The sequence below is a fragment of the Falco peregrinus genome, chromosome 5 (assembly GCF_023634155.1).
Source record: "Falco peregrinus isolate bFalPer1 chromosome 5, bFalPer1.pri, whole genome shotgun sequence".
Taxonomy (NCBI): domain Eukaryota; kingdom Metazoa; phylum Chordata; class Aves; order Falconiformes; family Falconidae; genus Falco; species Falco peregrinus.
Window position 1 is genome coordinate 114,451,265 of NC_073725.1, and position 12,317 is coordinate 114,463,581.

At 57.7% G+C, this 12,317-nt stretch overlaps 2 protein-coding genes across 8 annotated transcripts in view; one reads left to right on the forward strand and one right to left on the reverse strand.

Moving 5' to 3' along the window:
• LOC101920509 (semaphorin-3D-like) overlaps positions 1-2,633 on the forward strand; it is a 25,862-nt gene extending 23,229 nt beyond the window's left edge. For all 3 annotated transcript variants that reach the window (XM_055803945.1, XM_055803946.1, XM_055803947.1), the window contains 5 exons: positions 255-296; positions 564-721; positions 950-1,014; positions 1,264-1,394; positions 1,480-2,633. In XM_055803945.1, coding sequence (XP_055659920.1) covers positions 255-296; positions 564-721; positions 950-1,014; positions 1,264-1,394; positions 1,480-1,896 — 813 coding nt within the window. In that variant the 3' untranslated portion in view covers positions 1,897-2,633. The remainder of the gene's footprint in view (positions 1-254; positions 297-563; positions 722-949; positions 1,015-1,263; positions 1,395-1,479) is intronic.
• Positions 2,550-12,317, reverse strand: part of RAD54L2 (RAD54 like 2) — a 74,429-nt gene continuing 64,661 nt past the window's right edge. The window contains exons 17-23 of one of the 5 annotated variants that reach the window (XM_055803942.1): positions 11,066-11,241; positions 10,102-10,298; positions 9,789-9,985; positions 9,223-9,312; positions 8,585-8,689; positions 7,901-8,365; positions 2,550-5,240 (exon numbers count right to left, since the gene is read on the reverse strand). In XM_055803942.1, coding sequence (XP_055659917.1) covers positions 5,173-5,240; positions 7,901-8,365; positions 8,585-8,689; positions 9,223-9,312; positions 9,789-9,985; positions 10,102-10,298; positions 11,066-11,241 — 1,298 coding nt within the window. In that variant the 3' untranslated portion in view covers positions 2,550-5,172. Of the gene's footprint in view, positions 5,241-6,850; positions 8,366-8,584; positions 8,690-9,222; positions 9,313-9,788; positions 9,986-10,101; positions 10,299-11,065; positions 11,242-12,317 lie in introns of those variants that run through there. The other 4 variants (XM_055803944.1, XM_055803941.1, XM_055803939.1 and 1 more) reach the window with 4 other exon arrangements.

Here is a 12,317-nt window from a genome sequence, read left to right on the forward strand (position 1 = left end):
CCATCCAGTCCCTAGGGGGGATGGGGGTAGTACACAGGAGCCTGAACTAGAATGGGAGGGCTGAGCCCAAGTCTGAAAGCACATCTGCTGAGCAGGGCCAGCCCAGGCTGCTTGGATGGAGCAGGTGGAGCTGGAACCAGGGACCTGAATCGGGACCCTGGCATCTTGTGACCCTCGGGGTCCCAGCCCCACTAGCAGGCTGGGGCACCCAGGAGGGACCGACATGGCTGCAGCACCCTCTCCTTCCCCTCCAGGTGCCTTCTCCCATCCTGGACATGAAATTATCACCGAAGCGGGTGAGTCCTCCCTCCTGTTTCTTCCTAAAGCAGCTAAGGGACAGGGCACAGGGGGCAGCTGGCCCCAGCCCCTCTCCTCAGGTCCCTTGGCCCCAGGGCTTGCACATTTAGGGAACGGGATCCTGCCAGGGCAGTGTAGGGGGGACAGGCTCTGCCCCGCACTCCCCCTGTCTCCCAGTGCCCCCACCCCAGGACAGGGCAGCTCTGTGTCCTGGCTGTCCCCAGCCTCCGGCCGTGGGTGCTGACTGCCGCTGTTTGCCCAAGCAGCAGGAGCTGTTTGTGAGCAGCACCCACGGAGTGCTCCAGCTTGCCCTGTACCGCTGCGAGCTCTACGGCAAAACCTGCACCGACTGCTGCCTGGCCAGGGACCCCTACTGCACCTGGGACAGCAAGAGCTGCGCCCCACACCTGCTCACTGAGAAGAGGTGAGTGTCCACCCGGGCCAGCCCAGCTGTCTCACTGCAAAGGGATGATGGAGCAGGGAAAGGAAAGCTGCCAGCCCTGGAGCTTCATCTGTCAGCCCACCCCCACCGCCACCCTGCCTGCCTGTCCCCCAGCCCTCCCGGTCCCCTTTCTCCCTGGCTGCTCTGCCACGGAGGGGTCCCAGAGCGCAGGACAGACGCCACCCCACAGCCCTGTCTGCTCTCCCCCAGGCGTGCCCGCTGCCAGGACGTGCTGAAGTCTGACCCGCTCAGCCAGTGCCAGGACACCACAGAGGGTGAGCACCAGCCCCAGCCCCTCCGAGCAGCCCCGGTGCTGGTGGCCAGCTCTGCTCGGGGGCCAGCAATGCCCAGCAGGGCACACGGCATGGTGCTGGGAAACCAGTGCCCACCAGCACCGTCCACCGCAGACCCTGTGCCACCCACCATGTGCTGGATGCTCCATGCTGCCCTCCCTCCCCACCTGTCACTCAGCTCAGCTCCCACGCAGGGTACTCACCCCTTCCCCTGTCCCATGCCCTGCGCAGGGACCGCTGCTGTGGAGAAGCTGGTTTTTGGGGTGGAGAAGAACTCAACCTTCCTCGAGTGCCTGACACGCTCCCCACAGACAACCGTCAGGTGGCTGGTGTGGCACGGCGAGGAGACAGGCCTGAGCGAGGTACATGGGACAGGGTGGTGGGGACGAGGCACAGGGGTGGCTTGGTACCCAGGGGACTGACTCATGGTGCTCTGCCTTTGCCTAGGTCAGGAACAACGGACACTTCTCGGTGCTGGAGCAAGGGCTGCTGATCCGGCAGCTGGCGAGGGAGGATGCGGGCACCTACGAGTGCCAGGCGGTGGAGCGCTCCTTCTCCCGGCCCCTCACCCGATACAGCCTCCGCATCATCAGGCACGAGGCCATGGAGGTGCCACCTTACAAACGGAGCAAGGGGGCCGAGCTAGGAGGGACCCACCAGAGCCCCCGGCCCCGGACTGACCTGCACCCAGGTTACAAGGGCTTCTCGCGGGCCCTGGGAGCGCCAGGCACCAGCCTGGATATCTACTGCAATGCCCTGCGGCACCAGGAAAGGCAGCGGCAGAAAGCCTGGCACCCGAAGTGGCAGCACCCGTCCCCAGACAGCAAGAACGGCCGGGTGCGGAGGCACCCCCAGCCCCTGTGAGGGGGCAGGGGGGGCCGGGGCCACCCGCAGCTCACAGAGACCCTTCGAGTCTCTCCAGGGCCCTTCTCGCACGTGGGCAGCTCCGAGGAACCTCTTGGCTTCCCATGTGGAAACGCGCCACTGTTACTACCTCAAACCCTGCCTGTCCCCGGTCCCCACTGCCTCACCGTGTGCCCCACAGGGCACGCCGGGGGCAGGGCACACAGCCTGCGCCCGCTCTCCGAGACTTCGAGCTATTTACACCCTGCAGAATATTTATTCTCCTTGTTTTCCCCTGGCCCTTAATGACGATTGTTATCAGCAGCGATGATCAGTGCGGAGGACAGAGAAGGGAAACGGCCAGCTCTGACAAAGGGCTCCCTGACACCCGGCAGCGTCCAGCCCTGCCATGGGCGCCCGTGGCTCCTCGCCGCGGCCGCGTGTGCCCTGGTGGGTGCTCGCCCAGGTGGCTGCAGAGGTGCCCCCAGAGCCCAAACACCGGCGGAGGCAGCGGGGCACAGCTGCTGGCTGAGCCTGGGCTCCGGCTCTGTGGCACCTGGGGTTTGCAGAGGTGCCCATGCCCAGCCCAGCTCTGATCCACTTCAAACCACACCACTTTTTTAAATTTTGACATTTATTTTACAAAAAAAAAAAAAAAGAGAGAGAAACAACAGGCAGTTATACCAACTTACAATTTATTATTTTTTAAAAAAATGACATGAAACACAAGTAAAAATAAATACATCATATAAACAACATTGTTCAAAGTCTCTGTTCTGGGAGATCAGGCGAGCACATCCCGTTTGACAGAGAGAAGAGGGAAGCACATGATCATGCGCGGGGCCAACCGACCAACCCACCCTGCTAGTAATACTCCTTTTTCCAACCACAAAAAGACAGGCCACAAACTAAGGTGGTAGTAAAAAAGAAAAGAGAAATAAAAAACCCCAACAACCAACCCCCAAACCAACAGAAAACCTAAAACGAGACTCAGTGATGGATTCCTCCAGGCTGCCGTGGATCTGCAGAGACTCCAGCTCCGAGCCGGGTGCCACCAGGGTGGGAGCCCAAAGGCAGCCGCGGGCGGCAGGGTGGCGCAGGGGTGCTCGGGCAGGCGGTGCAGGTCGCTCTCCTGCACTCACATCGTCGTCCCCTCAAAGGGAGCGCTTGCCCTCAGTTTCAAGGAGCCATCACCTCACTGTAATCTAGCTGGACTATATTCCCCTTTTAACCTTTGCCCGCCCCCCCCCACTCTCCAGTCCTTCCAGGACTGGATTAACAAAATTCATCCCAGAGTGGCGAGAAACACCAGTTGTGAAGGTATTTGGTGTAGTTGTCCCTGTTGGCCTGGAAACCACCCACAAACCAACAGCGATTCTCTTGCATTCAGCCATTTACTGACATCATTAAGCCAAAATACACATTATTTCTTGAGAAGCCCCTGTGGAAATCCCATCCTTTGTGTGCCGGGATATTTGCTTTGTGAGTACCTGCACCCACCCCACAAACCTCCCAGGCACCGCGGGAGGCCAACGTGCAGCGGACCCTGCCCAGCACAGGCCAGGCTGTAGCCCCCACCCTGCAGCCCCCCCACAACCCCCAAGCACCGTGCCGGGGGGTGGGGGTGGGTAACAAAACCGCTGTGACTGGGGCACAGGGCAGCCAAGCCCCCGCTGTGCCCCCGGCACTACATCCAGCAGTGGCACCCGGCCCTCACCCGGCTCTGCCTACCACCGAAGGGCAGGGTGAGGGCTGGGTGCCAGCGCGGAGGGCAGCTGGGCACCAGCACAGAGGGCAGCTGGGCACCAGCGAGGCCCCTGGGCTCTGTCCTGGCCTCAGGGCTGCTCAGAAATGTTCCTTAGTGTCCCAGCACCCCAGCAGGGTGTCCTGCGCTGCTGTCCTCGGTGTCACCCGCAGCCCTGCTGCGAACCAGCAGCTGCTTCTCTCCGGTCATTTGGAGACAGAAATTCAGCAGCAAAAGAAAAATTTAACCCATGCAGGGAAAGCCCCTGTTCCAGGCTCAGGGAAACCGAGACAGGACCCTCGGCAGCAGAACCACGTGTTGAAGAGGAGAAAAGCCTGGGGAGGGCAGCTGGGGGGGAGAGGGAGCCCCATGGGGGAACTTCAGGGCTCAGGAGAGATCCCCCCACTCAGAAAGGCCCTGGATCACCCACACGCCCTCGTGCCCCCATGGGGTGGCAGAAACCCTTCCCACAGCCCTGTGGGAGAGCAGGTGCCTCCAGCTGCCCTGGAGCAGCCCCAGCCGCTGCCAGTGCCCACGGGAGCCCTGCGGTGACCACCCCCAGCCAAGGCTCTGATGGGGCCCAGGGGACCCGGCCCCTCATTACGGGGCTGCTCAGGGCTGGTATGGGGCAGAGGCGCCGTGCCCAGCGCTCAGGGAGGGCGGCTGGGGCTCCACGCAGGCGCTGCCTATGCTGGGGCCCCGTCCTGTGGCTGCCCGCAGCCATGGACATCGGTCAGCGAGAAGAAGCCCCTCGCAGCAGGTGGCGTCTGGGGGTGCACCACGGGAGGGTGGTGAGGGGTCTCCGAGCTGCTACCGCTACACCGGAGCCAGGAGAGCCTTCACACCATGCCCTGGTGCCAGGAGGTTATCGGCCAGCCCGCGGCACGAAGCAAGCGCCCTGCCACAGCCAAGCACCGTCACCTCCAGCCCCTGCGGCCACAGGGCTCAGGCTACGCCGGGAACCCCGGGAGGACATCAGGCAGCAGCATGGGGATGCGCCAGGGCCTGCTCAGGAAGCCCCGGGTGCTCGCCTGGAGAGGCAAGGAGCAGAGAAAACAGCACGCAGCCACCGGCACCACAGCCAGAGCCGCAGTGCTGACTGCCCCCAGCCAAATCTTCATGCCTTGTCCCAGCACAGAGCCACAGCAAAGCCCCGTTCAGAGAGGACTGGGGAGGATCCCTCAGATGAATCCCACTACCCTGACCACCACCAGTGAGGCCCGGGGCTGTGGCAGGGCTCTGGTGAGGGTCTGCATGTGCTCTGGCCTCCCACACACGCCCACAGGTCTCAACACTTGCTACTCTCGACAAGGAAGGCCCTTGTGCCTAGGTCCATTCCCCAAATCCACCGGAAAACTGACAGCCTCACAGGGATGCAACGGACATCTGGGCAAGCTCGTCATACAATCAGTGTCACAGGGTTGTGCATGAGGTGGACACACAGAGCACAGGAGGGCATGACTCACAGATGCAGCACTGTCAAGTCTTTGGAGAAACTTGCATGAACACCATCAGTTAATTTGCTTTGTTACTTTTGTGGGGGGGTTTGATTTTTATTTCCATGGTGCATCCAAAGACAAGTTGTCCAGCAGTTTGCTCAGAACCCCTCGGTTTTCAACTCCTAGGATATGTTAAAGAAGAAAGCACTATTTTAATGTTTGGTTTTTTTAAAAAATAATTAAAATAATTTGCATAGCTAAACTGTTGATCTAAGGCTTCTATGAATGGTGTGGTTATGTTTGACAGACAATGTCCATTAAACAGAGAAAGACACTAGGAAAGCCCCATAACATTTTTTTTATTATGTTTTTGTAACACACACGTGCACACACCCCCTCCCCCCCTCTCTCTCAGGAAGGGAGTCCCCATCTTCCAGCACCCCTTTGACTGAGGATGTCAGGACATCCTGCCCTTTCTGCCCTTTCCTACACCTCGTTGGTCCTACTAAACACCAGTGACTGCAGCTTCCATGGCCCGAGGGGTCCCCTACAAGCTACCACTGCTCCAAGGTCCCAGCCATGCTCCAGGGACATCCCACATGGGCGAGCATATCTCCTGCCTGGCGACACCCAGATGTGACACAGAGGTTCCTGAATTTCAAGTCTCGGTCCTACCGCGTTCACACACAGAGTCACACACGCCAAGTCCAGCTGCGCTGGGTCGCCCAGCCTCCGCTCAGGAGCCCCGGCACCGCGGCAAGCAACCAGCACGTTCGCCGTCGGGGCCAGGGCTCTGCACGCCTGTGGCACAGCAGGGCTGGGCTGAGCACCACTCCCTGCGTGGGGAAAGGTGCTTCCCCCAACTCCGCACACCTCACAGCCTTGCTCCTCACTGGGAATGAGCACAGGAGGCTTCTACGTGTACTCCTCCACCTGCCCCAACATAAGAGGACTCCATCCTCCCTCCGGCTGCTGCAGAACACCCAGAGCAGCTCCCCCCTGCTCTGGCACAAACCCTCCATGGGCCACATCCAGCCAACACAACATAGGTCAGCTACAGGCAACCTCTGTAGCTGGCCCTGCTTCTAGGCTATGCTTTGGTCAACCAGCTGCTTCTCTCCACACAGACAACCCAACAAGCAACCGTCGCATGATGGAGGCCAGCATTTTATTTCTTTTAATATGGAAATTAATTTAAAAGTAGAAAGAAAGAGTCCCCCAAACAATAAATATTATGCCTTCATGAAATAAATTAATGTAGAGATACTGTGCAGGGGGAAGTTGCTCCAATCACAGATTCAACAGCAACCGGCACTGGGTCCAGTGTCCCCTCTCCCCACCTTCTCCACTGCCTGGCGCTGTTCAGAAGCAGCAGTGAGCCCACCTACCCCTGGACCTGGTGGGCCACGGTGGGGTGAGACGTGGCCTTCACACAGCCTGGCAGAGCCATGGAGCTGGGGAGTCACCAGGATTCCCCTCCGACAGCCCCTGAGATGGCCAGGATTGCTCCACTCATCTGGCACACAGAGCTCTTGGCACCACAGGACCAACCTACCTTGCACAGGACCCTCCAGAAGGGCCCGGGGAGGCCCCTGCCAGAGCCCTGCCCTCCTCTCTGCAGCAGGAGCCTGCCTGGAGCCCTCACACTGCTTTCATGTAAATTTGAAGAGGATGACAAATCGTTTGTGGGGTGTTTTGTTTCTTTTTTTTTTTTTTTTTTTTGTTTTTAACATCAATCCCCCCCCCCCCCCCCCCAACATACACGACATAGAAGCCCCCCCTCCCCCCAACTCCCTCCCCATTAAAAACACTTTGTCCCCAACCTCTGTGGGAGTCACCCCCTGGCCCACACCTCCCAGAGCGAGAGAAGTTCACAGATAAGGCAGTTCATGTGAGAGGGAGCTCGGCCCTGCCAGTAGTCAAGCCTGTGCCTCCAGGCCTGAGGACAAGGACGCGCAACACCGAGCCTCCCCCTTCCAGACAAGACAGAGAACAGAGACAGACAGACAGACGGAGTGTGGGAGGGAGGCACTCCTACGGTTTGCATTGCTGCTGCCCTCCTCCCCCGGCTCTCGCTCCCCCAGCCCTTGCAGGTCCACTCTGCACCCCCTCCCATCTCCCAGCCCCCAATACCATTCAGATCCTTGACAGCTAAAAACCAACAAAACAAAACAAAAAGAACAAAACAACCCCCACACCACACCCTTTGCATCCTTCTCCACCCGCTGCCGTGGCCCAGAGGGGAAATCCTGACTCCCAAAAAGGTCCTGCAACTTTTTTCTCCTGGCGGAGCTGAGACTGAGCAGGAGCTGGGCCCATTATTTCCCTGTGATCTCTATAACATCGTCGTCTTTGTCCTCGTCATTAGAGCTGCATCCCACCTCTGGGACCTCCTGGGGTTCAAACTGAGGCACCTGGGACCGAAGGAGGCCCCCAGCCGGGTAGCCCGAGTGAGGGGACATGTAGCCAGGGTAGGCAGATGCCATGCTCCTGGGAAGGCTGCTGGGCAAGACAGGGGCTGGGAAAGGAGCAAACATCCTGGGCTCAGGCAGGAGTGACTGTGTGAAGGGAAGCGAGTAATTGGGCAGCACCCCTGTCAGAGAAGGGTTTAGCATGAATGGGGGGACGCTGGCGGTGGCTGAGGTAGCAGCAGAAGAGCTGGCGGTGCCGGCTGTCAGCAGAGGGTCAGTAGTCACAGGGAACACCAGATGAGGGTCTGGGAGTAAATTGGGCAGCTGGTAGTAAGAGGAGCCAGTGCCCATGTACAAGGAGTTTCCTGGTTGGGAGGCAAATGGATGGGTTAGGTTGTGGTTTAAAGAGACAGGAGGCATGGCGAACCCACCAGAAACGGGGTACCCGTGTTCATACGGCTGCACGGATGATGGCAACTGGCGCTTCTTCTGCTGCCTGCGGGTTTGCTCCTCCGGAGCCGATGGCGAGGTCGACTTGCGCTTGTTGCCCCGTAAGTCCAACACCGAGTGGGCATCAGCGTGCTGGCTGGTGGCTGGCAGGGCTGAAGATGCGGAGGGAGCCATGCAGTGAATCCCCACACGCTGCTCGGCTCCTCGGGCTGCCAAGCCGGGTGCGTTGTCCGTGCGGGCAGGGTGGCCTTGTGCTGCATTGGTGCTGGGTGAGCTGTGCCGGGACTCCCGGGCAGCTGCTGCCTCTGCGTACTGCTGCAGCTCGCTGATGATCTCGGGGCTGTCAGGGGATATGGGCCGAGTGAGCTCCTCCGCACTGGGGAGCTGCGGTGATGAGGCACTGTGTCTGCCATTGCTTGTGGACTCCAGTGAAGAGCTCTGGGAGCCTGGAAACAAGGAGATGGAGCCGGTGAAAAAGACAAACCATGGAGAAAAAACCGGGAGCCAAAGAGGCAACAGTGGAAAAGAAGGTGGGGATATCATGGGAAGATTGTGGGGTCAGCTCTGAACACAGGCACGATGGAACGTGACCAGGGAACACTGCCCCAGACACTCAGGTAGGAAAGCACATGAGCAAGCCTCACACTGTGCTCACAGGCCCCTACCTGAGGCAGCTGTCCGACGGTCTTCATTGCCCTTTGGCTTCCCAGTGGTCCGGATAGCAAAAATCCGCCCGTCACTGGTCCGGATATATGTCCCTGGAAGAACAACTTCATTCATAGTTTCCAGTCTCAGTTTAGGACTCTGGATCCATGAGCCCGCAAGGCTGCCCAGGCAGGAACAGGACAGCAGTGCTGCATAAGGCCAGCCTGCATGAGCTTCTGCCCCCTTCTTCACTCCTCACTTCCACCCTTCCAGTTTTCCTGCGCTGGAGCTCACCCCCTCCCAGTGTGCTGCTGGTGGGAAACATGGAGCTTGGGACTAAGTTTGCTCTGGGAGCACCAGGAAGTGTTTGCCTGCCCCAGTACATGCAGTGAACACTGTGAGAATGAGACACCCAGCCAAAGCTCAACAGCTCCTTTCAGAGGCAGGAGCAGCCACAGCTGCCATAGCCCTGAAGCATCAGCTACAACAGCACACCCAAAGCATGGGCTGCAACCGAACCACTGCGAAGTCCAGATCTCCTCTCCTTCCTGTTTCTTTTCCTCTTAAAGAACTGATTCATGCTTTTACATCCTTTTCTTTGTTAATTAGCACTGGCTAGGACCCTAACCACAAGTCTTACCAAGACAGAGACACCTACCTTTTGTCCCTCGGATGATGTGGATGCTCTCACCAGCACTGATCCTTGCCTGTACATCAGTGGATGTGTTTGTACCCGGAATCACAATATCTGGCAGTGAGGGAAGAAACAGATCAGCATTCATGAAATTACCTGCCAGCCACAGTCAGGAGCAGGGAGGTGCACCACAGAACCCCTTTACTTGCAGTGCAGTTGTCTCTCCTATGCACTGTGCTAGAATCAAACCCTGGGTTTATTTCTGAGCAGCACAGGAAGACGGCAGACGCTCCAAGCAAGCAAAAGCCACACTTCTTTGGCACAGCATCTACCCTATCCCAACAAGGACAGTATCACAGTCCCTCTCATGGGAAGTTCACTCCTAACAACCCACCAGGGGGGCCATGCCACTTGCACACCTGCAGAGAAAGTCCTCCAGGTACAGGGGAACCACTCAAATGCAGAGAGTCAGTATCAGTGGCTCTGATGCCCATCTTCCCGCACAGCTCATGTGGGCATCAACATCTCATCCTGCTCCTCAGTTCACCATGGGCATCGCAATTCAACTACTGTGAGGATCAGCAACTCACCTGTGGTGGTGACAATTTTCTGCACAAAGACACCAGCTCGCTGTAGATAGTTGATGGGGAAGTTGACAGCAGGGTTGGAACTTGAAGTTGATCCTGCACTGCCCATGGGAACATGTCGGGGCATCATAGGAATGGGGGTGGATTGAACTGGGCGGACGCTTGCCACCGGCTTGTCCTCACCCTTCAGGGCTGGTCGCCTAGTGAGAGAGAGGAGGGAGGAAAGTGCAGTGTCTGCACTGACACGGCTAAGCATCCCCTGCCCCCTCATTTCACATCTGCAGCACGGGCAGAAGAGGAAGAGGCAGGTGCTCACCAGTTCCTCTGGCTAAAGGCAGGGATGCTCGTCAGACTCTGGTCACTGGCTGGGTAATACTGTGCGTAGGACGGCCGGGTGTAGGGGACGGATGCTCGCTTTTCCTCCTCATAGCTCTTCTTGGCTGCTTTCTTCTCTGCCTTGGTCAGCTTGTGCTCCTTCCGGTCGATCAGCAGCGACTCGTGCTGAAAAGGCTCCTGCAACCCCACAGCACCGGGGGCTTGACACCAACGTACCACAAGGGCGAACCAACATGCCCCGAACGGCACCACTGGCCCCTGCACCAGTGCTGCTGCCATCCCAGGCTGGAGGAGGGCAGCGGGGAGCTGGGAGGCACAGCTGGTTGTGGCAGGGCACACGTGTGGCAATGCTGCGGATGTGACCAAGGCTCAGCTGTAACAGTGACAGTCAGCTAAAGTCATCGCTCACCATCACTAAGCCTGCCCAGCCAAAGCCATCACTTACCAGCAGTGCACAGCAAAACCCACGAGCCAAAGGCCAGGCCGGGTGCAAGCGCGGAGCCTGCCGAGGTGGCCGGCAGCCACCAGAGCCCCACGGGACCCAGCCACAGGCCACCCTGCAGCACCACACTACCAGTGAAACCCCTGACAACACAGGCAAGCGCTGGCTGCCCCAGCTGTGTTTTAAGGCCACCCCAGGAGGAGAGCTGGCAGCAAACCGGGATATGCCACTGCCACCTTCCTGCCCAACACCAAGCTGAAGAAAGGGATGACCTACAACCTGTCCCCAAACCTGCCCAGGACAGAAGTGGCTCTAAATGTGTAGGTGATATTGCAGGGAAGGGCAGGGCTCTTAGGGCCCTCTGTAGAAGACTTTTTACCTATTCCCACCAGCACACAGATGCATCGTCCTTGTCACTACGTCCCCATCACAGAGCCAGACCCCTCCAAACCTATTCCTGCCTGTACAGCGCTGTGCCAGCAAGGAAGCAGGTTGGTCTTACCTTGGTGATGAGGTGAGGATACTTGAGACAGGCTAATTGTAGAACAGACTCCTTCATCTTGCTTGGATTGAGGGAGAGCTGAGCAGGGTCAGATTCCTCCTCCACAAAATGCAGCAGGTTCTCCACCTCCCGTCGGGTGAAGTTCAGCACTGGATTCAGATCATCCACCACCCTATCTGAAAAAAAGAGACGGAACAGAGTGAGCAGAGAAGGGAAGAGATAGGCCTGCTGCCCCTCCTACACTCTGGTCCTAATAGAGCTCCTTCCTTGCAATCTGCACGATCCTCAGAAGCTTTCTGTAAATGTCAGGGCAGGGAGAAAAAAATCATCAGTCATGCTCAGAGATGAGCCTGTTTGACCAAGTCAGACTGACAAATGCCTTGTGCTCCAGATCACACAGCGACACAGCGCAGGTCACTGAGCTCCCGGCCTGCAGGAACATGAAGCCAATTACAGACGGTGTCCCATCTCGCATTGCAAGGCCAAAACCATACAGGTCCTGGGACAGAACTGCAGCCACATCAGCATGTGCCCTCCCACAAATCCCACCAGAGAGGCTCAAGTTAATAACCAGATGCTGAAATGTACAGAACTCAAGTCAAGAGCTCAGAAAAGTAGCCACAGTCCCTCACTTACAAAAGCCTGTAAGTTTTCCTTGGATGTTTCCTCCTGCACACGGGGCAAATGGGAGCACATGGAGAAAAGATCTATACCCAGGATTCTTCTTGGAGCCAGGCCAGCTACCAGGGGACTCCACCTCAAGTGCAAGACAGCATACTGAGCTGATCAAACTGGGCTGCTGTCTCTGGAGTTGAGTTTCGAGACATGGGACACAGGCAGCAGAACTCTTTTTGGGTCACCCCAACCTTCAGCTGCATGCTCTACGAGAGCAGCTTGACAGTTGGCACAAGCCAGACAAAAGTCACTTTTAGTACAAGGGCAGGTCAGAACTGGAATTAATTTATTATTCTTGGCTACTGAGCAAGCACTATCAGTCAAAGATATCAATATATGTTTTAATTTAGATATTCTCCTTCTCTTTCTGCTGGAGAAATGGAGGTACATAGCTATCTAATAAGCAGTGCCCAATTTAAGATAAATAATGCCCAGGCACAGAGGAAAGCAAGAAGACCACCCCCCAAGTCTCCAGTTTGTTGTAGCAGCCAGGAGAGTAGCAGGGAAGGTAGGTAGCACTGCACTGGACTGGTTGCTGGCTCTACAACCCCTGCTGCTCTGTCATGAATTTCTTATA